Source organism: Pseudorca crassidens, chromosome 10, assembly GCF_039906515.1.
Source record: "Pseudorca crassidens isolate mPseCra1 chromosome 10, mPseCra1.hap1, whole genome shotgun sequence".
NCBI classification, from domain to species: Eukaryota; Metazoa; Chordata; class Mammalia; order Artiodactyla; family Delphinidae; genus Pseudorca; species Pseudorca crassidens.
In genome coordinates this window covers 101,825,456-101,852,293 of record NC_090305.1, presented here as the reverse complement: position 1 = coordinate 101,852,293, position 26,838 = coordinate 101,825,456, and the positions used below count along the sequence as shown (strand labels likewise).

Sequence of the window (26,838 nt, the reverse complement as noted above, 5' to 3'; positions counted from 1 at the left end):
ATATAGTGAATAATATTCCTCAGTAGGTATTATTGGTGCTTTTAAATTTTGGAAAGAACAATTAACATGAAATCTACTCTCTTAATAGATTTTTCAATGCACACTATAGTACTATTAACTCTAGGTACAGTGTTGAACAGCACATCTGTAGAACTTGCTCACTTTGGGTAGCTCAGACTTTATACCTTCAGACAGCAACTTCTGATCTCCCCCGGCCCCTGGCAACCACCATTCTACTCTGGGTTTCTATCAATTTGCCTGTCTTAGAGTCCTCGTCTAAGTGGAATCGTGCAATTTTTGTCCTCTGACTGGCTGAATTCACTGAGCATAATGTCCTCCAGGTTCAGCCATGGTGTCGCATATGGCAGGATTTCCTGCTTTTAAAAGGCTGAATAGTATTGCATTTGCAGGTATGTACCACATTTTCTTATTGTGCAAAGAAATAGAAGGGAACCGACTAGGATGAAAACTGGAAACCATTTATGCATTAAGATGATGGTATTCTGGGTGAATTTTTACTCTTTGTATATTAAGTTGCTAATTATACAGTGTTTCAAAAGTTATATATATATGTATATATATAGTATATAATGTATTTTATAGTTACTCTAGGATTAAGGATTTAAGGATTATTAAGGATTCCCCCCGCCCCCGCCCCCACCAAGGCAGATATGAAGTTGGCTAGTACAGGTTCCTAAGTGTAGGACTTTTGAACTATTCAGGAAGTTTGCAACAGCATGATTAGATTGCTATGTGCTCGGTGTCATGGGTGACCTGTTACCAGAGAGTCTCAGTTACTTCCAGGTCTCCAGCTCTGGTCCCAGACTCTCTTAGCTGCCATTGATGCCAGCTCCAAGGTTAAAGTAGACACAGAGCTGTAGGCTTAAAAAGGACACTTTTGGTCCAGTTCCTTTATTTAGTCGATGAGAGTGCTGAGCTTCGGAAAGAGGAGGTGACTGCCTAGGACCACAGACTTGAGACTAGAAGCCAGGTCTGCAGACTCCTCATTGTGCACTGTTTACTATTTCACTGTGCAAAAGTGGTGAATTGGACTCGGGCTGCCTTCCTTCTAGGGGATGGTCTGTGTCCAACTACTATTCTTTTTGAAGCTGTTTGGATGGAATTTATACCTAAAATGAAATGGAAAAAGAAATGGCAAATGTATTCTCTTACATTACAGTTCAGCATTGAGACATTAAATCCATCATTTTGCTGGTCTCAGAAATAATATGTAAAGCAATAGTGTGTAATAATACAGCTGTCCAGATTCTTTATCATAGGCAACAACGGAATTCCTTTTATCAAGTTCTGCTAATTTAATTTGGAAACCTGAGGAGAGAGGTGGGAGAATACAGCTAGAGAGGAGGGCAGGGGCCGGATTAGAAGAGACCATGGAGACCTTGGAAGAAGTTTGGGTTTTTATTCTAAACACAGTAGGAAGCCATAGGAAGGTCTCAGTCAGAGAAGGAGCACATTTAATGCTTTAAAGATTGCAGCTTCTCACTAAAGGACTCATAAATGGAACGGGCGGAGTCAAGATGGGCGTACTAGGAGGACGCGGAATTCGCATCTCCTCGCAACTAGGGCACCTACCCGGCACCGGCGGGGGACCGTGTATGCCTAAGGGGACGGGAGGAACCCCCAGCGACTGGTTGTTTTAATTACAGTTTTATTTTTCCTTATATATTTTTTATCTTTCTAATTTTATTTTGTTTTTTATTCTTTGTTATTGTACTGCTCCATTTTTTCTTTCTTTCCCCCCTCCCCTTTTTTTTAAACCGCACCGCGAAACTTGTGGGATCTTGGTTCCCAGGCCGGAGGTCAGGCCTGAGGTCCCGTGGTGGGAGCTCCGAGTCCAAACCGCTGGACTAACAGAGAACCTCAGACCCCAGGGAATATCAATCGGAGTGAGGCCTCCCGGAGGTCCTCATCTCAGCACCGAGACCCAGCTCTATCCAACTGCTTGCAGACTCCAGTGCTGGACGTCTCAGGCCAAACAACCAGTAAGACGGGAATACAGCACCACCCATCAGAAAATAATTTTGAAACCTGAGAACTGAGTTGAATGAATTGGTTGTGATTTTCACTTCATTTTTCTTTTGCTTCTTTCTCTCCCAACTTATTTTGTACCCTGGACTGATCTTTAAACATTGTTTTTACCGTATTACTCCCTCCCTTTCCTCAAAACGAACCCGTGGGACTCTTCACTGCTGTGCGTTACTGCACAAAGTTGAATTTGATTTCTCTCTGATTTATTGCTGGTCCTCAACCTCTGGCTGACTTTATCGTTTCAGTTCTATTTTCTATTACTTTCCTCTCCCCCAAAGCCTTTGCTTCAGTAAACTCATGACTCGTGTCATTTTGATGGGCTGAACACCTTTTCTTCTGCTCTCTTGCTTACCCAACCTTTACTTGTCCCCTCTTTAAAAGCTCCTAAGTACTCTGAGTGACCCCTAATAACCTTTCATTCTGTATTTCTTTAAAAAAAAAACAAAAAACTTTATTTACCAGTTTTTGTTATAAAATGTGCTTTTAAGAAGAGATTCAGGAAAGAGAAAAACAAATGCTGTATGCTAACACATATATATGGAATCTAAAAAAAAAGGTTCTGATGAACCTAGGGGCAGGACAGGAATAAAGACACAGATGTAGAGAATGGACTTGAGGACACGGGGAGGGGGAAGGGTAAGCTGGGATGAAGTGAGAGAGTGGCATGGACATATATACACTACCAAATGTAAAACAGATAGCTAGTGGGAAGCAGCTGCACAGCACAGGGAGATCAGCTCAGTGCTTTGCGACCACCTAGAGGGGTGGGATAAGGAGGGTGGGAGGGAGGCTCAAGAGGAAGGGGATATGGGGATCTACATATGCATGTAGCTGATTCACTTTGTTATACAGCAGAAACTAACACAACACTGTAAAGCAATTATACTCTGATAAAGATGTTTAAAAAAAAGTAAAGAGAATCAGGCAGTGAAGAAAATCCCTCCTATCTCAAGTTCCTAGTTTTTCTGAAGTAACCACTGTTAAGTTTCTTTTGTAGCCTTCTCATGTTTTTCACTCAGGGTCACAAAATGGCTGCCTTATCTCTAGGCATCACATTTGCATTAAGACAGTAAGTCAGGAAAGGGAGAAAAAAATGGTGTCATGACCCATATCTGAATTTTTTTTTTTTTTTTTTTTTAAAACAAGAGCTTTCCCAGAAGCCCAAAGCAGACTTCTGTTTATGTCTCACTGGACAGGTCTGTGTTACATTGCTACTCCTGGCTATAAGAAACTCTGGTATACAGAGTATGTGTTTAGTTTTCTCAGTCCCTCCAGTGGAGATAATAGGGAAGGGAAGGGAGTTGGAAGTGTATTTTGAATGAGCCACCAGATTGTGTCTACCACACATAGAAGGTTAATTTTATATTGGATTTTGATAAATTAATTTTACAACAAGTCATTTTGCTATATTCTCTTATTGTTTTGAATAACTTTTCAGCTGTTCCTCTTTTGTCTTTGTGGTATGTTATTTTAAAAATATGAAAAACTCTCCTTTTTCTATTTTACTAGTATTAAAAATCTCATATGAAGAAGCTTACGATGTAGATAATGGAAAACTCAATCAAAATGAGTTTAAAGACAAAAGGAATTTATTAACTCACATAGCGGGACAGTGTGAAGGTAGGGTGGGCTCCAGGTGCAGTTTGATTCAAAGGATCCTGGTGTTTTCAGGTTCTGGCCTAACTTCTCTGTGATTTTCTTGGTATGTGGCTTTGTCCTTGGCTGACCTCCTTTGTAGTAGCAGGATGGTTGCACCATGTTCACCAGAGAAGAATGTCTCTTCTGATAGCTCTCCTAGGCTTCTTTCCAGGAAGTCTGCAGAAAACATGGACAAGGTGTCTGCTCATCCTTGAACCAATCCCTGTGATCTCCTGAACCCTGCCTGTCCTTCATAGACTGAACTGAGTTTTCATCAATGTCTCTGTTTCTTTTATTGTTCTTAATGTGGTATCCATTTCTATCGTAGCCTAATTCTTCTTTTCTATTTCTTCCCTGAACTTTGCTCGCTCTCTTCATTTCCCCTCGTTGTCTTACTGTTTCCTCTTTGAGCTCTTATTTCAAAGAGGTTATGCCTTTCTTTTTAATCTCATAGAGAAATGTTGGTTCATAAATTTCAGATTCTTTGCAGCATGATTTCTCTGCTGTGTTTCTTTAACTGGCTGTCATTTGTAACTGCCCTTTCTTTCTTTTATCTTGCACATTAGTTGCATCATTCAGTGACGGTTCCTTTCTCGTTATTTCTCAGTTTTAAATGGGATTGTTCTTTCCTTTCTCGTTATTTCTCAGTTTTAAATGAGATTGTTCTTTCCGGGGTAGCAGTTTGCTGCATGATGTGTTTGGGAGTGCAGGGGCTACAGGCAGCTGCCTCAAGTACTTGCTTAGCAGCGCTCCATCCTGAGGGTCCTCCTCTCCAGTATGGCAGGAATTTTGGCTGTGAAATCAGTGAGCTCAGGTCCTTCTCACTTAGTGTCTGAATAGAAACAAGCAGGGTATATGTGTGCATTTTGGGGAAGACTGTAGTGTGTGATCATCTTGCTCTTTGGTGCCACGGCTGCCTTGAGGAAGTGAAGCATGCAGTGGACTCGTCGCCCTTCGGTGTTCCGCGTTTTCCTTGATTTGTGGGAGCAAAGCTGAAATGCAGGTTCAGTTAACATAATGCTTAAAAGTCTTCTCTTAGGATCCCACAGTTACTTAATTTTTAATTCTGAGAACTAAATTCAAATGATTTTCCACTGGCATTTCGTATACCCAAGTCCCCAAAGAAATATATATATATATTTTAAACCTGTAACATTAATCAAACAAAAAATCCTAGTGGGATAGAGATGTGCTGATGAATGCCGGGTAAAACTCAGGTTTTGAAATTGGCATATTTCACAACTTGAAGAACAAAGGAAAGTATTTTCATAGTAAATAGAAATTCAGTAGAAGGAGGAGAATTTGGCAATTAGGGGGTGTCTGCTAGTACTAGCACTGTGCTGAGTGTTTCAGACTAAGCAGAGGACCCCAGGAAGCTCTTGGTCTATAGGGGAGGTAAAGCCATTCGAGACCAGAGCAGGCTGTGTTCAGTGCCCTGATAAGAGTGCTGGCATCCACAGAGAGGATCTGCCTTTTGGGGGTGCCGCCATCATCCCCATTTTCCGAAGATGGAGAACTAGACCAGAGAGGTTAAGTTATATGCCTCAACTCACAGAGCTAGTTCGTAGCAGAACCAAGATTGGAACCTGCTTCTGACTAACTCCTGGCCTCCAGAATTGCACATTTCAAATATTTCTATCATCTAAGTTACATTTGTCCCCAGTCATCAAAATTCACTTCATATGCCTCTGGAATAATTGATGAGTTATATCAAATGTTTACTTTTGTTTATGTCTAGTGGAGTACTCAACCCCACTTTGGAATTCTGTTCTTTTAAGGGCCCAGACAAATGCCACTTTCTTCATGAAGCTCACCCCTAAGTCCCTTCAGAAAACAGTGTTTCTCCCTCCTCTGCCTTCTATTTTTGTTTGTGGTTCCTGTGGTCTGTCGTCAGTTATGAGCTCTTCAGGGACAGGGACCGTGTTGGCTTCATCTTTGGACCCCATCCTGTTCTAGGCCAGTGAAGTGGTCCCTGGGTTAAAGTGGCACCCTGTCCATACTGTTTATTGCGTGTCTTGCTTCCCATATGTCTAGGGTTCTGAAGACGAGTGCATACTTCTTGGAGGCATGAAAATTGTATCTGTGTTGGGTTTAAATGCTAGATTTTTACTTCTCTCCTGACCCTGGACAGGATAAATTTGTATCTGAGGCTTGGCGATAAGAGGTGCGTATGGGGAGCATCGCTAGACGCCTGTGCCTCTGGGGCTCAGCAACGCTCTTTTAGTAGTAGTAATAATAACAAACTCTGGGCGGTACATTTTGTGTAGTGCCTTCTATCAACAGCCAAATAGCAAACTTTCTGGGTCTTCAAAATACTTTCACATTCATGTACTAAGTGTACACTGTAGGCATTTAAACATTTTATAAGTGCCTGTGGGGCAAGTTATTCAGATGCTCTTTCCATTCAGTGCGTTTACGAGTGAAAATTGAGGGCATGATTTTTCTCTTTCATGAAGAATAGCGGGCCACGTGCCAGATGAATAAGAGGAAAGGTCCAGAAAGAGTTCATGTATCTTTTTCCTCTGTGGCCTTCCCAGTTTATTAAAACTCGCAGCTGATTCTTTCATTAATCATGACATGAAGACAGCAAACACACTGCGGTGCTCTGTCAGAAGATGATTGGAAGGTTCGCTTCGGTAAGAGGAAGAAGGGGACTTCCCTGCTGGTCCAGTGGTAAGGAATCCACCTTCCAATGCAGGGGACCACGGGTTCGATCCCTGGTTGGGCAACTAAGATCCCACATGCCGCAGGGCAACTGAGCCTGCCCACCACAACTACTGAGCTTGCGCGCCTCAATGAGAGAGCCCGTGAGCCACAACTACAGAGCCCACGCGCCCTGGAACCCGTGAGCCACAACTAGAGAGAGAAACGCACACGTCACAACTAGAGAGCAGCTCACATGCCGCAACAAAACATCCTGCATGCCGCAACTAAGACCCAGCGCAGCCAAAAATAAATAAAATAGACAAATAAATACATCTTTAAAAAAAAAAAGAGGAAGGAGGCTTCTGTTCTGTGTGTCAGCCCTCCAGAGGAAAATGTCAGTTACCTTTCCTTGGTGGTTGCAGGTCAAACTAGAAGTGGGTCACAATGAGGTATCACCTCACACTGGGCAGAATGGTATCAAAAAAATATACAAACGGTAAATCCTGGACAGGTTGTGGAGAAAAGGGAACCCTCTTGCACTGTTGGTGGGAATGTAAATTGATACAGCCACTATGGAGAACAGTATGGAGATTCCTTAAAAAACTAAAAATAGAACTACCATACGACCCAGCAATCCCACTACTGGGCATATACCCTGAGAAAACCATAATTCAAAAAGATAGGTACTTCCCTGGTAGTGCAGTGGTTAAGAATCCACCTGCCAATGCTGGGGACACGGGTTTGATCCCTGGTCCGGGAAGATCCCACATGCCGCAGAGCAGCTAAGCCCGTGCGCCACAAGTACTGAGCTCGCACTTTAGAGCCCATGCTCTGCAACAAGAGAAGCCACCGCAATGAGAAGCCCACACACCGCAACTAAGAGTAGCCCCTGCTCGCTGCAACTAGAGAATGCCCGCACACAGAAATGAAGACCCAATGCAGCCAAAAATAAATAAGTAAATAATTAATTAATTAATAATAAATTTATTTAAAAAAGAAAAGAAAGATACATGTACCACAGTGTTCATTGCAGCACTATTTACAATAGCCAGGACATGGAAGCAACCTAAATGTCCATCAACAGATGAATGGAGAAAGAAGATGTGGCACATATATACAATGGAATATTTCTCAGCCATAAAAAGGAACGAAATTGAGTTGTTTGTAGTGAGGTGGATGGACCTAAAGACTGTCATACAGAGTGAAGTAAGTCAGAAAGAGAAAAACCAAATACTGTATGCTAAGGCATATATATGGAATCTTAAAAAACAGTACTGATGAACCTAGTGACAGGGCAGGAATAAAGACGCAGACGTAGAGAATGCACTTGAGGACACAGGGGAAGGGGAAGCTGGGACGAAGTGAGAGAGTAGCTTTGACATATATACACTACCAAATGTAAAATGGGTGGCTAGTGGGAAGCTGCTGCAAAGCACAGGGAGATCAGCTCGGTGCTTTGTGACCACCTAGAGGGGTAGGGTAGGGAGGGTGGGAGGGAATCGCAAGAGGGAAGAGATATGGGAACATATGTATATGTATAACTGATTCACTATGTTATAAAGCAGAAACTAACACACCATTGTAAAGCAACTATACTCCAATAAAGAAGTGAAAAAAAACAAAAAAACCCCAAAACTAGAAGTGGTTCAGCCTGTGCTCCAAGCCGTTTGTACCTTTAGCACGTCTGCAAATAAAGTAAGGCCATTTCGTGGTTGTTCTTGGGAGTAGACACCACTAAGTGTGCAGGTGCAGTGCTGTTCTTACTCGTGTTTCCCTCTCTCTTTTTAAAACTTGTTTTACTGGGGAAATGGGGAAGAGAGAGCAGGAAGAAGCATTTACTTAGATGCAGTGTAAATTGGCATTCCTGCAACGAGGTTCATAATTCTTGGCAGCTCGCACAGGGCTGTTAGCACAGAAAGCCTGTCGCGGTGATCCTTGAATAACCAGACTGTTACAGAACACCGATAGGCATTCCGAAGTAGTAGGATTATACCTGACACTTTTATGGGTGAAGTGGTCAGGCTCCTTAACCCTCTTGTAACTAGCCTCACCTAGAACTAGAGGCAACTGGTAATTTTAGTTTTTTTCATCCTTTTTTTGGAGAGAAAAGACAGATCTCTTCTACTTAGCCTGGGTGTTCTCCCCAAAGAAATGTAAAACGGGCACTTGGAGGCCTCTCACAGTTAACTGTTGCTGAAAATGAGCTAAACAAAATTCTTCATGTCTATTGTGGTAAAAAATGTCTCTCTCTTTTTTGCCCTGGAGGGACAGCTCTAATTCACTCTTCACATCCCTTCAGTAACAAAAACCAAAGAGAAACTCATTAGCTCATCCAGAAACAACCATTTCTAAATAATAATCACCATCATTTATTATAAAATATGAAACTATTGAAATTGCAAATGAAAGTGGCAGCCTGCAGTTGGATGGGGGTGAGGGGCGAAAGAGAAGAGAGGAATTGTCCAGAACCTGAGAATTTTACGGCTGATTCTGATACAGTGGAGGAGGAGGAGAGAAGAGTGTGTCTGTGAAGCGGGGTGGACGGGAGGCGAGGCCTGGGGGTGGTAGTAGACGTGGTGCATCTTGTGTTCCGTCAGCAGAGTAAGTCGTGTCGAGTACTAGACCCAAGATGTGCTTTTGTTTCATTTAAGTGATGGGTGAGTAGTCCATGTGAGTTTTGAATATTTGACAGCTTGTAGGGTAAGAATGCTAAATTTAACTGAACATGCATTATGATATTTTTAAAGTTTAAAAAAAAAAAAAGGTGTGTGCTGATACCTTCACAGGTCCCCTCCGGCTTGAATTAATGCCTCGGGACTGCTGGCCTCTCCTTTCAGAAATCCATGTACTCCGGCCTCATTAAGCTGAAGGAAAGGGCTACTAGGACAGGGCTACTAGGACCTTTGTTCCCGCTGCTTTTTTATGGATGCTGTTTCTGTTTGAGGTTCTTGGGGTGGGGCAGGGTGGGGCCGTCTCCTTGTCGGGGCAGGCCCCGCTTCTCCTCGTGGGATACAGAGGAAGACTCATCTCAAGGAAGAATGGTGGCCGTCGTGCCCTACATCTGTGCGCACTTTGTGGTTATGGGCCCCTGTGTTAGCCGGGTCTGTGCTGGGCAGGGGAGGTTCGCTCAATCTACCCCTTTTGCAGATGAGGAAACTGAGGCCGGGAGGTAGATTTCCTTGGTCACTATCCCTTGATAGTGGGTCTGAGCAGGATAGGACCCTGGTGGTTCTGACTCTGGGTCTGGTGCTCTCTTGTGCTGGGAAACCAGCATGAGGTGCTGAGAGCTCAGGAAGTCAGGGTTCCTCACCCCCTCAGCTTCTAGCTTCTTTCTCCTCCTTTGGGGGAGGGGAGCCACTGCTGTCTGCACCTGTAGGTGGCCATGGTCACCTACAGCCCTTTCCTGCTTGGGTTAGTCCCAGGCTCTCCTCTCTCCTTCCCTAGGGTCTGACTCCCTCCCCAGGGCCGTGGTTCCTGTTACTGGGGCCACAGTCGTTGGTAGCTGGCACTTCCCTGGGAGGCTGGGATGTCGCCCATCTGCTAAGCCTACTTGGAAACCTATGGGGCATATACAGAGAAAAGTAAGGCACAGATCTAACTTTAAAGAGATCACGGCGTGGTGAAGAAGATGAATTTGTTGAAAAAGTGTAGGGTACAGTTCTTACAGGTGCATGTTAACATTACAAATGATCTAGTTTTCGTACCTAGTTTTTATTCACCTGCTTTTTGCAAATCTAGAGTGAAACTCGCCCCTTGCAAGATAAGTCATTGTAGACTTTAAAAACTCTTCTTAATTTTGGTTAAAAGTAAGACCCTGGGTAGAGTGGAAAATCACAGCTTCAGATCCCAGTTCTACACTCTTTGTGTGAGTTTGGACAAGCTTCTCAGCCTGATATGTTTCCTCATTTATAAAATGGTGAAAGTACCTCCCAGCATTGTTGTGAGGATTTAACAAGAAACAAGATACCTGAGAGAACCTAGCGCTCTGCCATGTGCCAGGCCCCACGCCCAGCACGTAGTAAATACCCTTTGTCTTTCTGTTCCTTCAACTTGAGGAAATTGAAGACAGCAGGAAATTGACCTCTTGAGCTGTACCGGCCATCGATTACCTTGATTACATGGCTAAGGGGGATGATTCTAACAACCGTCCGCTTAGATTATGGTTCCTTGGCAGCAGCATTACTGCCGTTTTGGTCCCGCTAACTCTTCGCTCAGGGAGGCTGTCCTGTGCATGGTAGTGTCTTTGGCAGCATCCCTGGCCTCCATCCACTAGATGCCCGTGGTGCCGCCAAGTTGTGACAACCAGACATTGCCAAAGGTCCCCTGGGTTGAGGGGAGCAAGATGGTTCTGTTTGAGAGCCAGTGGATAGACCCTTACCCCACTGTTCTGTGTGGTGAATCCTATCCCTCTGCCTCTTAGGAGCATTTAAATGTTTTTACTCTCGGTCAGAGAAGTGTGAAGTAGAACCACAGTGAGGCTGCTGCATACTCCCCGTGTAGCAGGAATGAAAAGGTGAAAAAGTGCTGGCAAGGGTGTGGAGCAACCTAAGATCCCATACACGGCTGGCGGGAGTGTAATTGCTACAAATACTTTGGAAAACTATTTGACAGCATCTACTCAAGCTGAATGTATGCTCACTATGACCTAACGTATCTACTCAAGCTGAATGTATGCAACAGAAATGCAGTCCATGCTCACCAAAGGCAGAGACTAGAATATTTGTAGCAGCACTATTTATAATATCCTCCAGATAGAAACTACCTAAATGTTCATCAACTGCAGAATGAAGTGTGGTCAGTTAGAGCAATGGAATACTATACAGCCACGAAAAGGAATGATTTTCACCTTCACTTAAAAAGAAGGCTAACATTCATAAACATAATGTTGAGTGCAAGAATCCAGTCACATAAAGGTACATACCATATGATTCTATTTGTATTAAGTGGTCAAACTAATCTAACGTTCTTAAAAGTTAGGATAGTAGTTACCTCATGGGGTAGTTACTGGAAGGGCGCACAGGTTGGGAGGAAGCATTACAGTTCTATTAAAAAACGGGTGTGTTGTCTGTTTTTTAGACTGGATCCTAGTTGGTTGAAAGGGTGATTCTGGAGGTAGAAAAATGGTGCCTAATGAATGAAATACTGTGAAGGCAAATTGAACTGCTAGGTGAAGATTGAATCAGAAATTGGGACTGTCAGTGACATTGACCTTCAGATGTTAAATATTTAGTACTTTTCCTCCATTGGACTTCTGTTTTTACCATGTCAGTAAGTGCTAGCCAACCTGGCAAGAATACGTCTGTGGATAATTATAATTGGTGAGAATGTGAATATCAGAATAATATTTTATTTATGAAGGTTCTTTGAACAGGATTTACTGAACTAAATTGTCTGCAATAATGAAAACCACTAAAATAATCATTTTTGTTAATAAGGAAACATTTGTTTCAAGCATATAAGGCACTAGTTTAAAACTAGTAAGTTATAGTGTTTTGCAAGATATTTCTCCTTTCTTGGGAATGCTAATTAATTATATTTCCTTCCCCAGTGCTGATTTATTTAAAGTATCAATCCTAGTCTGAACTTCCAAATGCTATTTTTATCTTAAATTCATGTTAGTAAAGCAGATTTCCTATTCACTCATTTGATATCAAGAGAATTGATTTTGTTAGGATTTTTTTAATTTTTGCAAAGTTTAATGAGAGTGGAACTGTTTGTTAAAAGAGATTCACTGTGACTTTTTAAGTTTAGTAAGAGGCTTATTGTGTTTGAACTCAGGTGAGAAATTAGGCAGTTTGCTTTCCCAAAATTGTCTTTGCAATTTAAAATTCACCCTTAGAGGGTGCTGTTGTATTGAAAGTTTAAATCTTTGCTTTGAAGAACCATTTTAAGTTTTTTAAAAAGTACATATATTTGTGTTAAAATCCCATTATATTATAGCACATAATCTAGTCATACTTAATAGAACTTGTGAGTGTTTTAGCTTAGAAATGTTACTGTTTTATAAACAATAAAAGTCAAGACATGGAGCTTCCCTGGTGGCACAGTGGTTGAGAGTCCGCCTGCCGATGCAGGGGACATGGGTTCGTGCCCCGGTCTGGGAAGATCCCACATGCCGCCGAGCGGCTGGGCCCGTGAGCCATGGCCGCTGAGCCTGCGCGTCCGGAACCTGTGCTCCGCAATGGGAGAGGCCACAACAGTGAGAGGCCCGTGTATCGCAAAAAAAAAAAGAAAAAAGTCAAAACATACAGCTTAATGGCATTTGCTTTTGTGAAAAATTTGAGAAAATACTGTATTTTTCATCGTCATTTCAGTGTGAGCAACTCCAAATTAGAGAAATAAGCAATGTTTTGTGATATACTTAGGAATTCTTTCCTTGACAGAAAATGTAAAAAACACAGAGAACTTAATAGATATTCAGGTTTACATCCTTGATACTTGAGGCATTTGAAAATTGTTTTGTTTTGGTGTCTTCTTTGATTCAACAGGTACACTGTTGAAGACCTACTGTGTACAAAACAGTCTTTATAATCACGTAGGGGAGAGATACATAAATCATCTCGTAGTCTGCCTTGTTTTAGAATTAATGCAGCGTAAACCTAAAATACAGTGGACTCATAAAGAGATTAATCCTAGCTAATGGAGTTCTTGTGAAAGGTGGGATTTTAGCTGAGCTTTTGAGGAGCCACAGAACTTTGCATTGTAAACAATATTTAAAAGAAAAAGTTTCGTTCCTTAAGTCTTCTTTCTTACCACTCAGTGCTAAGTTTGTTTTCACCTAAACCCTCTTCTATGCTTTCCTTCTCTTACAACCTTGTCTTAGTAATTAAGGTAATATAAAAAAGTGAGAGTGCCTTGACCAATGAGGTATTTAACAAACATTATCATCACCATTGTTGCTGTTACTGTTCATATTATACTGAAGAATGTGCCCATAGATTGCAGTCTAGAGATGCTCTTAAACATGGCACTTTTGCACATCCAACTTTTTGGTTAGTTGATAATGTAGATCAAGTTACAGTCAGACTTAACTTTCTTCCTTTGGTATGGTTTTTGATTATTAGTCACATATCAGATTAAAGTGATTTGAAAAAATAAATGTGTGGTAAGGAGAAAAATAAAAATGAAAGCATTAGTTAAATATATTGGTTACTTAGCATCCTGGAAAGAAGAGGGCAGTTGAACCCATTGGGGGGGACCAAGTAGCCCTGTAGGGTTATTTACCTTTCCTGGTGTCTGTGAAAAAATAATTGTTAGACTTAACATTAAAATATTCCTTGCTTGGCAGATGTGCTAATGAGAGCATTTTATTTTATTTCTTTATTTAAATTTTATTTATTTATTTATTTTGTGGTACACGGGCCTCTTACTGTTGTGGCCTCTCCCGTTGCGGGAGCACAGGCTCCGGACGCGCAGGCTCAGCGGCCATGGCTCACGGGCCCAGCCGCTCCGCGGCACGTGGGATCTTCCCGGACTGGGGCACGAACCCGTGTCCCCTGCATCGGCAGGCGGACTCTCAACCACTGCGCCACCAGGGAAGCCCTAAATTTTATTTATTTATGTATTTATTTGTGGCTGCGTTGGATCTTTGTTGCCGCATGCGGGCTTTCTCTAGTTGTGGAAAGCAGGGGCTACTCTTCATTGTGGTGCGTGGGCTTCTCATTGTGGTGGCTTCTCTTGTTGCGGAGCACGGGCTCTAGGCGTTTGGCCTTCAGTAGTTGTGGCACAGGGGCTCAGTAGTTGTGGCACACGGGCTTAATTGCTCCGCGGCATGTGGGATCTTTTCGGACCAGGGCTCGAACCCGTGTCCCCTGCATTGGCAGGTGGATTCTTAACCACTGCACCACCAGGGAAGTCCCAGCATTTTATCTTTTAATAAGTGTCTCGGGAGTGATTTTGATCATTTGGCTTTTATGAAGCAGCTCACAGTTTTGCTGATTCTATTCTAAACTGGTAGTCAGCTCTCTAGCAAGTAGAACCATTTAACCTAGTAATTAGCCTTGGCTTCCTACTGTCGTCATTTTGCCATCATTATTCCCCAAAGATGTTGAGACGCTGCCATAATGAACATTTATGGAGCCCTTATTTTATACTGTGGGGAGCTTTATACCAAGAACTGAAGCTTAGTTTTCCTTTTCTCCAAAGCTTATGGTCTAGTTTGGGGAATTGTTACTAATACATGAAATAATTAGTAAGTAATAGAAGACAAAAGCACATGCATACATGTCTACATTCTCTGAAAGTTTAAAGTACAGGGAGTTTCTCCTTGTAGACTGTTTTCCTTAGCCCCCCAGTTTTACTGAGATACAATTGACATACACTGCCATATTGTAGACTGTTCTTTAGGACAGATACCTCATTATAAACATCTTTAAATCTTACAGAGTTCTAAATAAATGTTTGGAATTTTTAAATCTTTAGCTGTTAAATCCTAATGAAAAGGACATTTCACGGTGTTCAAAAATTAGATATAAATGATCCATTGTTTATGCCTCACCAGGGCATATTTTCTCATATGTCCCTGCTTTTTAAAAAGTGAGGACCTTCCTTCACCCTCACATTGATTATATAAGGAATATAGTCTTTGCAGGTAAATTAGAGACACAGGAAAATGTAAAAAATGCCCACCCCTCCAAGATAGGCACTGTTAACATTTTGGTATGCTTTCCAATCATGTATTTATTTTTATTTATTTTATTCCTTTTGACTTTTTCCTTTTCTTTTTTTTTCTTGTTTTTCATTTTAAATTAATTTTTATTGGAGTATAGTTGCTTTACAATGCTGTGCTAGTTTCTGCTGTACAGCAAAGTGAATCAACTACAGCTATACATATATCCCCTGTTTTTTGGATTTCCTTCCCATTTAGGTCACCACAGAGCATTGAGTAGAGTTCCCTGTGCTATACAGTAGGTTCTCATTAGTTATCTGTTTTATACACGGTGGTGTGTATATGTCATTCCCAATCTCCCAATTCATCCCACCCTCCCCTTCCCCCCCGGTATCCATATGTCCATTCTCTAAGTCTGTGTCTCTATTTCTGCTTTGCAGATAAGTTCATCTGTATCATTTTTCTAGATTCCACATATAAGAGGTATTACACGATATTTGTTTTTCTCTCTCTGACTTACTTCACTCTGTATGACAGTCTCTAGGTCCATCCACGTCTCTGCAAATTGCACAGTTTCGTTCCTTTTTATGGCTGAGTAATATTCCATTGTGTGTATGTACCACATCTTCTTTATCCATTCTTCTATTGATGGACATTTAGGTTGCTTCCATGTCCTGTCTACTGTAAACGGTGCTTCATTGAACATTGGGGTGCATGTATCTTTCTGAATTATTGTTTTCTCTAGTACAGTCTTTTAAATACATGTGTGTGTATATTTCTTTCTGCGTATGTGTGTATACTTATAAATACATAAGCAAAATTGGTGTTTAGTGTACATACTATTTTTATATTTTTTATTTGCTTGTTTTCACTTAACATATGTAGTTCCATTAGCATATGTTTTGAGTATATCGTTTCTCCTGTCATTATATATATATATGTATATATATATATATATATATATATATTTTTTTTTTTTTTTTTGTGGTATGCGGGCCTCTCACTGTTGTGGCCTCTTCCATTGCTGAGCACAGGCTTCGGACGTGCAGGCTCAGCGGCCATGGCTCACGGGCCCAGCCGCTCCGTGGCATGTGGGATCCTCTCGGACCAGGGCACGAACCCGTGTCCCCTGCATCGGCAGGCGGACTCTCAACCACTGCGCCACCAGGGAAGCCCCTGTCATTATATTTTTTAGAAGGAATTATAATGGTTGCATACTATTCTGTCATTGATATACCACAGTTTTCATTCATTCCCTTATTTTTGGACTTTTAGGTTTTCAAATTTTCATTATTATAAATAGAAGCATGATAAGCATCTTTATGTAATTCTTTGACCAAATCTTATTATTTTCTTAAAACAGAGTTCTAGAACTAGAGGCCAGAGCAAGGAAAGGATGTGAACATTTTCAGCACTACAGACAGCTTGATGTGTATGTTGACTGCTTTGTAGAAAGGCATGGACTGCTTACACTTTTACTAGCAGTGACACAAATTCCAATGGCAGCTCACCTCACCAGCATTAAATAAGATTGAAATGTTTTCTCTTTTTGTTAATTTGGCAGGTAGAGAATCACTTAATTGTTTTTAATTTGTATTTTTTCTATTTTTAATGAGGTTGAATAGGCTTGTTTTTAAGAAAAAAATTTTAAGTGTATTTATTTTATCTTTTATTTGTTTATATTTTGGGCCATGCTGCGTGGCTTGCGGGATCTTCCCTGCGACCAGGGCTCGAACTTGTGCCCCCTGCAGTGGAAGCATGGAGTCTTAACCACTGGACCGCCAGGGAAGTCCCTCGAATAGGCTTTTTAAAACTGTATTGGCCATTTGTTTCTCATGTTCTTTGCTCATTTAAAAATAATTTAGATTAATTTTTTCTTATTTTCTCTTCTTTAATGTTTATATACCAAGAACATTCATCCTTCATCCACCATGGTATATGTCACAAATATATTCTTCTGTTTTGTGTTTTGCCTCTCTACTTGGTTTTGGTGTTTTCAGATGTACGAAACATAAAATTTGTATATTCAGTCAAATTCTACAGTAGTTTCTTCTGTGACTTCTTTCTTTGATTTAATTCTTTTTCAGGCTCAGAAAATGTTTCCCTATTCCGAATTAGATAGTCTGAACATTTTCTTACAGTTTTTAAAGTTTTTACTATGTGACAATATCTGTTTCATTTTTCTTATTCTCTTTCCAGTTCCACCCAAAAATGTTCTTTGCTTTATGTGTTTTATTTCATTGAAGTAGAGTTGATTTACAATGTTGTGTTAGTTTCAGGTGTACAGCAAAGTGATTCAGTTATATGTGTACATATATATATATGTATATATATGATTCTTCTTCAGGTTCTTTCCCATATAGGTTATTACAAAATATCAAGTATAGTTTCCTATGCTATACAGTAGCTTTATGTTTTAAATATCTGATAGATCAAATTTCTTCATCCAAAAAAACCCAATTTTCTACCTGATTTTTTTTTTTTTTTTTTTGGTGGATAAAATTTAGAACCATCCTTCCAGTTTCCTTAAGAAGAATTCTGTTGGTAGTTTAATTATGACAGTGTTAGTCTGTGAATGAACTTGAGAAGCACTGACATTTTCCAGCGCTTGGAGTTTTTCGCTGGATATGTTGACCATAACCTGAAGCCTGATCAGAATCTACATGAGTTTTCCTCAGATGTGAGGACTTGTGTCCCCAGAAGATTCTGACAGAATCCAGTTGGAGAAACGTTGAGTTAGATAATCTGGTATGTGCTGGGAGTAGGGAGGGCGAGATGGAGAGTCTGCCTTTGAGGTGTTTTCATCTTAGAGATTTGATTCAACAGGAATTTATTGATGGCCTACCGTGTGTCAGGCTCCTGCCAGACCAGCCCTGCAGAGGTACAGAAGGCATAGCCAGGCTCCTAAAGCCTGGACGTGCATAGGATGGAAGCATGTTGGTGGGCAAATGATGGTACAGGCCTGGGAGTGAGGACTCAGAGGGACGGGGGTCCCACAGGACAAAGGAGACGTGTGCCAAGTCCTGAAGGAAGAATGGGTGTTTGCTGGGAGAGAGGCTGGGAAAGTCTTGCACAAAGAGGGAGCGTGTGCACTGAGACATGAAATAATTTGGTTTTCGAGAGTAACTGTAGGTAGTTCACTGCTTGAAGCGGAAGGTGGACGATGTGGGGAGCTGTGATAGGATAGGTCCAGCCGCAGGGACTGGCTGCCCTGCGGAGTCGGCAGGTGTGGCCGCCACCCTTCAGGGCGGGGCTTCTCAGACTGCCTGCCTGGAAGATTTACAGGACCTAAGATGACTCTGTCAAATTGCTGTCAAAGTTTCTACCTGTTCACTCTCCTCGTCTGTAGCTCTAAGTAGGACCACAGTAGCGTCCAGATTAGTGGGAAACACGCGGTGGGGGCTGCGGATTTTATTTTCCCTCTGCTCATTGCAAACACAGGTCAAGGTGTACCTGTGGGCCTGTGTCCACATGGGTGGTTGCCTCTTGGAGAGTGAAAACTACATTGTAAGTGACACTGAGTCATTAAAGGGAAGTTACTAAATATTTTACTCATATCGTTACCACTGGATTGTTTGGATCTGGTTAAATCACTGAACTTTAAAAAGAAAACTTTCCTTCTCGAAATAAGTTGTGTAAAATGAAGTATCTGAAGGCAGGTGATTTTTTTCCCTCTGAGATGAAAGCGGTGGTTCTCAATCTGGGGCGCATGTTAGAATCGCCTGGGACTCTTTAAAATCGATCCCAACACTGGGCCCCACCCCCTCAGATTATTTTGGGGTGCACCCACAGCCTCAGGATTTTTAAAAACTCCACACTGATTCCAAGGTGCGCCAGCTTTCTCCCGTATGGGGTGTGCTAATGACTCATAACGTTTTCTGATTGAGAAGTTACGTCAAAGAATGTAGCACAGTAATTGTTCTCCACAACCAGCTGGGTAATTGAATTTGAACCAAAACTATCAGTTGAACTTGAATCTGTACCTAAAGATATTAAGATTAAGTACAATAATATATATTAGATGCTGTAAGAGTTTTCTTCTGACCCTCCCCGTCAAGTACCATCAAGTATTTTGATTACAATTGATGGTGTACATACCTTTCAGTATAGCTTATTCAGATTCTAGAATATGTAATCTAGCATTAATAAATAGCCTTGTAAATTAAAGCTTGTGAAATCTCGATTTTTCTGTTGCCTCCTTCACCTGCTGCTATGCCAGTTACTCCTATTGCAGCAGGGACGGCAGCAGTATTGGGTGTTGTATTTATCTCCAGATAGGATTCTATTAGAACAACTTGTCGTGAACATGCCTGTTACCCAAAGTGCAACTGCTGATCTTTTAACATATAAGCGCTTGAAATTATTTATCCAGTTCTTCTTTTAGGGTATTACAATGTCCAGTCTTGGTCTACAGCATAGCACACCCCTTGGTGTTTTCTAAATCTCCAAATAGCATACAATAGTATTAGCATAGAAACACCTCCTGTGGTCAATTACTAGTCTATTCATGCTGCCAAAAGCTAGGTGCCACCTCCAAAGAGAAAACTATTTTTTCCCCTTTAGTTTGCCAGTGTGTTCTTCACGTGCTGAAGATTCTGAACTTTCAGTGATTTACTGACTCAGTAAATAGCTTTTGGGCACCACTTGTGCTGGATGTTGGAGATGTGAAGTTTCAGGCCCAGGTCCTTACAGTAAGACGTGATGTGCTGGCATGCTGTTCCGTTAGCCTCTAAAACACAGAGGGGACAGCTTTCCTATGCGCAAAATGAAAATAATTTTATCCCTCCCGCCCATCGTCTCAGGTAGGCTTCGTGTTTGGGATATGTAGTCTTACTTCTTTAAACTCTCTCTCTCTCTCTCTTTCTCTCTTCCTGTTTCTCCTTTTCTCTCTCCCTCTTTCCCTCCTTATTTTTTAGAAGGTTTTAAGGGAATAACACACTCTAAAAGTAGTTCTACCAACTATTTTGGGAGCCATATACCATTATTTAATCCCTCTGAGCCCCAGTTTCCGCTGCTGTAAAAAGGTGATACCATCCCTGACGTGTTTATGTGAGTTGTTATGAGAATTATGAGAGAAGTTATATGTAACATGACATTGAAATTTTAAATATACAGTTAAAGTGTAAATGGACCTTGTAAAACGACTTTTAAAAGAGAAGGAAGGAAAGAAAAGAAATATGTGGTATATGTACCACAGCAAAGCACTTTGGGTTTCTGAAACCCGAAAGTGAAGCTACACCAGAGTTAAATTCCATGGAAGTTTGCTTCCATGATGGATTTTTGACTTTGTACTCAGCTCCTGAAAAAGCGACTTCCTGGGTTTTCTCTTCCCTCCTCCGGTTTTGCAGCGGCAGGGCTGCTTCCTGTCAAGAGCAGCTCTGCCCCGGCCCCTCCTGCAGACTCTCCACCTCCTCCTTCTCTTTCTTTCAAACACTTAGTACATTTAGAGCCTGATCTTGTGCAGAAAACATCCCTGACATGTGAAGAGCCCCGGGGATTCAGTGAGCATGCTCCGCGCTCCCTCCCGCTGGGAAGAGGAAGCTCGTCCACATACGAGTCATTCCAGGCATAGTCGGCGTGTCAGCGCAGTGAACTCGCAGCGGGCTATGAGCGGCGCGAGCGCGGCTTTGTCCTAGGAAATGGGCTTCGGGTTTTCCTTCTTTGCTCCTTTCTTACGTCGAAGAAAGACCCGTAAAGACTTCTGAAACGATTTTTAAATGCTCCATTGAGGATCCAGGACGTATACCGTCTGCCCACGAACCCTTGAAGGGTTTTCTGCAAGTTCGATTTTGTGTGCGTCTTTTTTTTTTTTTCACTTTTACTTTGTTTTGATCCGAGGCCGGGCCTCCGTCTTTGTGAAGTTTAAGAGAAGAGCCAGGAGCTGCTCAGCACTAGTTGATTTTGGAAACGTACTTTTTCGGGGCGAAAGCAAAGAGCTGGTTTTCTGTGCTAGCCCAATAAATGCTATTTATGAAGATGGACCTGTTGAACTACCAGTACTTGGACAAGATGAACAACAACATCGGGATTCTGTGCTATGAAGGTAGATGTTCCCTTCTAGAAACTGCTACCCTATTGCTTGGGTCAAGGCCACTCCTCCTTTCCGGTTCTCATTGCCTTCTGTGCATTTTGTTCTCTTTCTTGAGACTTTAGGGTGCTTTGAAAGGCAAGCGGTTCTTAGGTACTGTTTTCAGGACAAAGTTTGTTGTTTGTATCTTAGCCTTCAGGGGTTACAGTGGAGGTGGGGGCGGGGCAGGGGCGGGGAGGTGGGGACATATACATTGTTAAAAGTTTGCTTTATGCTTGCAACATACTAACTCCTCACATTTTAAACTCTTTTAAATTGTATTTCTTTTTTGATTTCTGTTGGCGTTTTCTTTAGAGGAGGAACTTCTGGACCCAAGTAAAAAGTTAAACATGCCAGGTTTTCTCTCTCTCTCTCTCTCTTTTTTTTTTTTGCTTTCATACTTACACTATCTACGTACAGTATTCCTGTTGTAGTCCAACAGCCAGCAAGAACTTTGGATTTTCACGTAGAGGGGAACAGAAAGTTACAGTGCGTTTTTGTGTTCAAGAGCGATTGTCCCAAACAATGAAGAATTTTTCTATTCAGTTTGGGGGCCTGGAAGGGCACCCATGTCACAGAGCACAGACTGGCCCTTTGTCTGATTTCCCGTTTCCTGTACAGCTCTGGGAGAGTTCTGACATTGAAGGATGTTCCCTCCACACTCCTGTCCCTTGTGGAAGTGATTGCACAACCCACCAACCAGAAAGCTAAATTAAAAAACAAAAACAAAAAAACAACTCGGAAATCTTATCACTTATTACCGCCTACTAAACCATGAGGTATTTCCCCACTGCCCTGTAGTATTTCAAGCTGTCTCTATTAGTAGTAAGAAGAGAAAAGGGAATTTCTTAATCCAACATTATCTACGTGCGATTTGAAAAAGTGGTAATGGTCTGAGTCTGAGTAGCCGGAGACACATCTCCGGGGGAATTCAGCTTGGCAGGGGAAGTGTTTTTTGTGTAACCACATACAAATCAAGGAGACTTCTCCCTTCTGATTCAGCAGGAGAAGTTTCCATGTCTCTGCCTATAGTGAACTGAACATTGCTCTAGAAAGAGAAAACATGGAAGAAACTTGGGAGGGTGAGCCGATCCACTTGTATTTTTCGTGTAGAAACTTTAGCCCTGTTGCCCAAGCAGTCAAAAACTTACCCTTTCCCCTTCAAGGAAAAAATCTCATTCTTGGTTTTATTTAACTTTGTGGATGAGAATCTCATATTTAAAGTAGTCTTTTTTTTTTTTGTTTTAATCCTACTTGTTCCAGGAATGCGAATTTTGGTGAATTGCTTTCTTTGAATCTGCTGCTTTAGGTATCATCCTGTTTCTAAAGTCACTCATTTAAAAGGCAGACTTTTTTTTTTTACATCTTTATTGGAGTATAATTGCTTTACAATGTTGTGTTAGTTTCTGCTGTACAACAAAGTGAATCAGCTATACGTATCCATATACTCCTGTATCCCCTGCCTCTGGAGCCTCCCTCCACCCTCCCTATTCCCACCCCTCTAAGTGTCATAAAGCACTGAGCTGATCTCCCTGTGCTGTGCAGCTGTTTCCCACTAGCTATCTATTTTACATTTGGTAGTGTATGTATGTCAGTGCTACTCTCTCACTTCATCCCAGCTTCCCCCCCCCCCCACCCCGTGTCCTCAAGTCCGATTTAGAGTGGTCTAAGCAACAGGCCACCAGGCGTGTTTCCTGTGAAATTAACATTGCAGTTAGTTTAAAAGAATTTTTTTTCAGTGAACAAGAAACTGAAAACTTCTAAGGCACTTTCTGTTGGATTGTCTTTGTCATTGAGTAATAAGATATTTTCAGAATAAAACAAAGCATAATTATCAGCCTGAGAGAGGAATATAGGGATTATTAGGAAATTGATACCATGTTAATTTTTTGTGTCTGCAGGTGGTGAGGAAAAGCTTACGGAAAGCTTGTCCAGGTTGATCTGTTGTTTAGTAGGTACCATACACGAGAGTGGTCTTCTAGGTTCCCTCCTTAATTGGGAGGAAGAAACTTTGATTCTGAAAGTTGAGTAGATGTGTGGGATGATGTGCTGTAGTCTGTTTGGTTTAAACATCTGCTGCTATTTTCCTTATTATGAAAGTTAACATTATTTTAACACCAAAATAAATACACAGGAAATGAAGAAAAGCACAGCAAAATCTGAGTGGTGTTTATAGTGGGCTGTTTATGTCCTAGTGGTTTTCTCAGTGTAAACATTGCACACATCTGCTCTGAACTCAAAAGGGTGTTTAGAAGATGGGCATAAATCTTAGATGGGATTTTTTGGGGCGGGGGGGGATAAGAAATGTTGGAATAGTTATTGTTCCTTTTAAGTCCAGCACTTTGAGAGTATTCGTATTAAATCTATCAGCTCACCAGCATTCCAGGGAAGTTATTTGCAAAGCGGAATGTACAGTTGGTGGGCAGTGTTTGATTTCACTTAGGGCCCAGGCATGTTTCACGTCTCTTAAAAATAAGGGACAAAATAGTTTTCTGAATTTTTAGTCTTAAGAAGGTAAGATGTTGACGGTTAATTATTCTCTAGGTTAGTTGTACTGTTTTCCTTATTTGTATTAGAGCTCTACTCCACAAAATAAACCTTGTGTCTGCACCATCTTTCCTCAGCCTCTCTAGGAACTTACGCACAAATAGGTGTTTTTTAGCCAATTCTCTCATAGCCTACAAGGTCTTCCTAAAACCCCACATTTAGGGTAGACTCCAGATGGCTTAGATATGACTCTCTGCTGGGTGTCTGCTCCTGACTTTCACCATAGAAATCCACAAGCATAATGGAAAAGAGAATTAAGGAAAAAAAATGAACCACAAATAGATTTGGGGTGGGGACCTGTTGGGATAGGAGAAGATGCTTGGCAAAGGGCAGGAAGAATCTGCGTTTGGCTAACTTATGGAAACTAGCTACCTTCATTGGTGATAAGCCAGTTAGCAGAACTCTGCTTGGGTATTAATGTGTCTTTTCAAAAGTCTCTGGTTTATTGCTGAAATTCTCAACAGTTAGCCAGTTCATCAGTCATCACCCTTCCTACTGTATGTTCAAATTATACCCGCTTGAATCCCAGTTTTGCCTCTTATCTCCTTGAAAAGGAGCCTTCATTTTTTCCCCTCTGAACTCCTGAGAATGCGCCACTAATAGACCGAAAGCCTCATGAAGGCGGGGCTTTGTCTTGGTCACTGTATCCCTGAGTCCTGGCACAGTGCCTGGTGTGGCTCTTAGGAAGTGGTGGACTCAGAAATCAATGAAATCTCTCTGTCGGCAGCTGTGCTCGCTGCTGTATAATTTAGCACTTAATTTTATACTGTCTCATGTTCTCTAATTATCTAATTATTGCAGAGCTATCCAGGGCCTTAGATATAGCTAATACATTTGCCTTGTTTTTGCCAAGAAAACTGAGACCTAGAGAGGTAACTTGTCTGTCCGAGTTTATTCAGAAAGTTTGTGACAGAATTGAATTGAGGAGCAAAGTGGTTTCAGTTAGTCTGTGATTCTTCTATACCGCACCACCTCTCCAAAATTATTTGATGTCTTGCCTCCTTAATTAATCATCACCTCCTTGATGTTAGGGGCCGTGCTCTGTCCCAGGGACCTTCACAGCCCGCAGCACAGGGACAGCATCTTGGATCACGATGCACAGCTGAGTGTGACCTGGATTCTTCTGTGCTCTGAAACCAGTTGTTGGTCTAGGTTCCCAAACTCTTGTGATCATCAGGGAAGACGGTAATCAGGGCTCTAGGCGAGGAGAGTCCTCGGAATTCGCTTGCCTCGCTCCTTTGGCACGAAGCTTTGCTAACTTTGCTCTGACTGCAGGGGAGGAGGCCCTGTGTAGATGCCAGTCACAGAGAGTTTCCTCAAGGGACCAGGGAGCTGGTTCGACCATGGACTTTTCTCAAGATGGCTGATAGTTCTATTTACATAATTACTTAGTGCTGAAAACTTAGGTCCTGATAAATGTACTCCTGGTTGGCCGTGGCTTTAAGCTGCTGTTAGTGATACTTTAATTATGGGTTAAGAGCCATTAAGGTGTAATTTGGTAGAAGAATTCTTCCCTTTTAATTTAATGGTGTGATTTATATTGGGAGAAAGGAAGAATAGATTGTATCTTCAGATCTTCTGAAAGTTTCAGAGAAGAGCATTACAAGTTCCTGGACTTTTAGAGCTGTTCATTGTTTCAGAACTTAATTATCACTTGTTTCATCACAGGCTACATATAAATGAATTTTCTGGAATTGAAAGGAAAATGTACACAACGAGGGTGGTTGAGTCGAGTGAGACCCCACTAGGGATGTGAGCGAGGCCCATGCCCTGCTGACGGATTTCTTTTGTTTTCTGCCAGTTTAACCAGCAGCAGTTTAATGGAGTCCTGGTTTCATTGTTCTTTGTCTAATGAGCTCAGAGGCATCAGGAAACTTAGGAGTGTCCGGTACTAGTGAGTTGAAAAGGGCACAGAGCAGAGCTGCTTTGTACTGGCTGTATTCTGTCCCCCGCCCCGAACATCAAGTGACCAGCTCTTCACCCAGGGGTGAGGTAAAGTGTCTGCAGCTGTCTTGCTGTGGAAATTCATTTTACTGTAGCTTTTAATTTGTAGGAGAGGGTCGGGAGTGAAGGGGGAGGGGGGGAAGGAGAGCTGGAGAGAGAGGGGGGAGGGGGGAGAGGAGGAGAGGTTGGGAGGAGCTTGGTTAATAAAACAAACTCAGGTGAGCCCAAGAGCTCTCCCGCGAGGACCTGGCCAGTATGTATTCCTTCTATCTACAGTTTGGGAGGGAACGTGTGATTATCCCCTCCTTCCTTTCGGCTCCCCTCCCTTGTTTCTCTACCCTTTTCTGGAAGGATTATTTTACTTGGCTGTTTCTTGGAACCTACACCAGCTTTGTTTTGGAAGGCGGATTTCTCTTCCTTCCTTCCGCCTTACTTCACTCTCGTCCTCAGGGCCTTCAATTCCTAGGGTGTTCGGATTCGTTCGCTGTGAAGGAAGATCATTTTAAAAACACACCGTAAGATATGAAGAAATTCCCCCTCTGCGTGTGAGAAGATTCGATACCTCTCCTTAATAGTTCGGTTCTGCTTTATTGTGAGGATGTTGCAGAAAACTGGGTTTTGTCGTGAAGAAATTAGATCCAGATTTAGCACTTCTGCATGTACACAAAGATATAAAATCAGTCTTACCAGGGATTGTTTCTGACTGTATCTGTTTTATCTCTCTGTATCTGCACGTTTATTCCGTGGCTGTTTATATTTAGTGGTGTCTATGTATATACTGGGCTCCTTGGAGCTGAGCTCAAGCCTTCCTCATAAACGTCAGTTTGTCTTACAAAATAGTCCCTCTCCCTTTTATTTTTTAATGAATTAATATATCAGCCGCTCCCCCCACCCCAGCCCCCCAAATACTTCAACCACTTTATTTTAGAAGCAGAGTCTGAAATTTTGATTTTCTCTTTTGCTTTCCTTCTCTCTGCCTTCCTGAATGTTACCTGTTCTACTAAGTTCTGAGGGATTATTGCCATCCGTTTGCTTTCTTATCTTGCCTTTTCTACATTTTCTTTCTTAGAATTCTGTAGATTGTTTTAATTTCAGTGTATTGTATACAGGATATGTTTTAATCCTAACAATGTGAATCACTTCAAGTTGAAAGAATGTTTATTTATGCTAAAGAAAATAGAAAATCTCTTCTGAAAGTTGTCTTTAATTTGTGGCTATTTGTATGATCTTTTCTGAACTCTTAACATTTCACCCATCTGTTTGCAAAGAAGTCTGTAAACATAACAAACTGAAAAATATTTAGTAAGTGATTGGAGAAGACTCAGTACTGTGCTTTTGT

The 26,838-nt window shown here is 41.7% G+C and overlaps 1 protein-coding gene across 7 annotated transcripts in view; it reads left to right on the top strand.

Moving 5' to 3' along the window:
- The window catches only part of VGLL4 (vestigial like family member 4), a 153,909-nt gene that overhangs the window by 52,057 nt on the left and 75,014 nt on the right, over positions 1-26,838 (top strand). The window contains exon 1 of one of the 7 annotated variants that reach the window (XM_067755483.1): positions 20,373-20,984. The exons of 4 other annotated variants lie outside the window; for them this stretch is intronic. In XM_067755483.1, the coding sequence (XP_067611584.1) occupies positions 20,903-20,984 (82 nt within the window). In that variant the 5' untranslated portion in view covers positions 20,373-20,902. Of the gene's footprint in view, positions 1-20,372; positions 20,985-23,318; positions 25,548-26,838 lie in introns of those variants that run through there. 2 more of the 7 variants (XM_067755487.1, XM_067755490.1) reach the window with 2 other exon arrangements.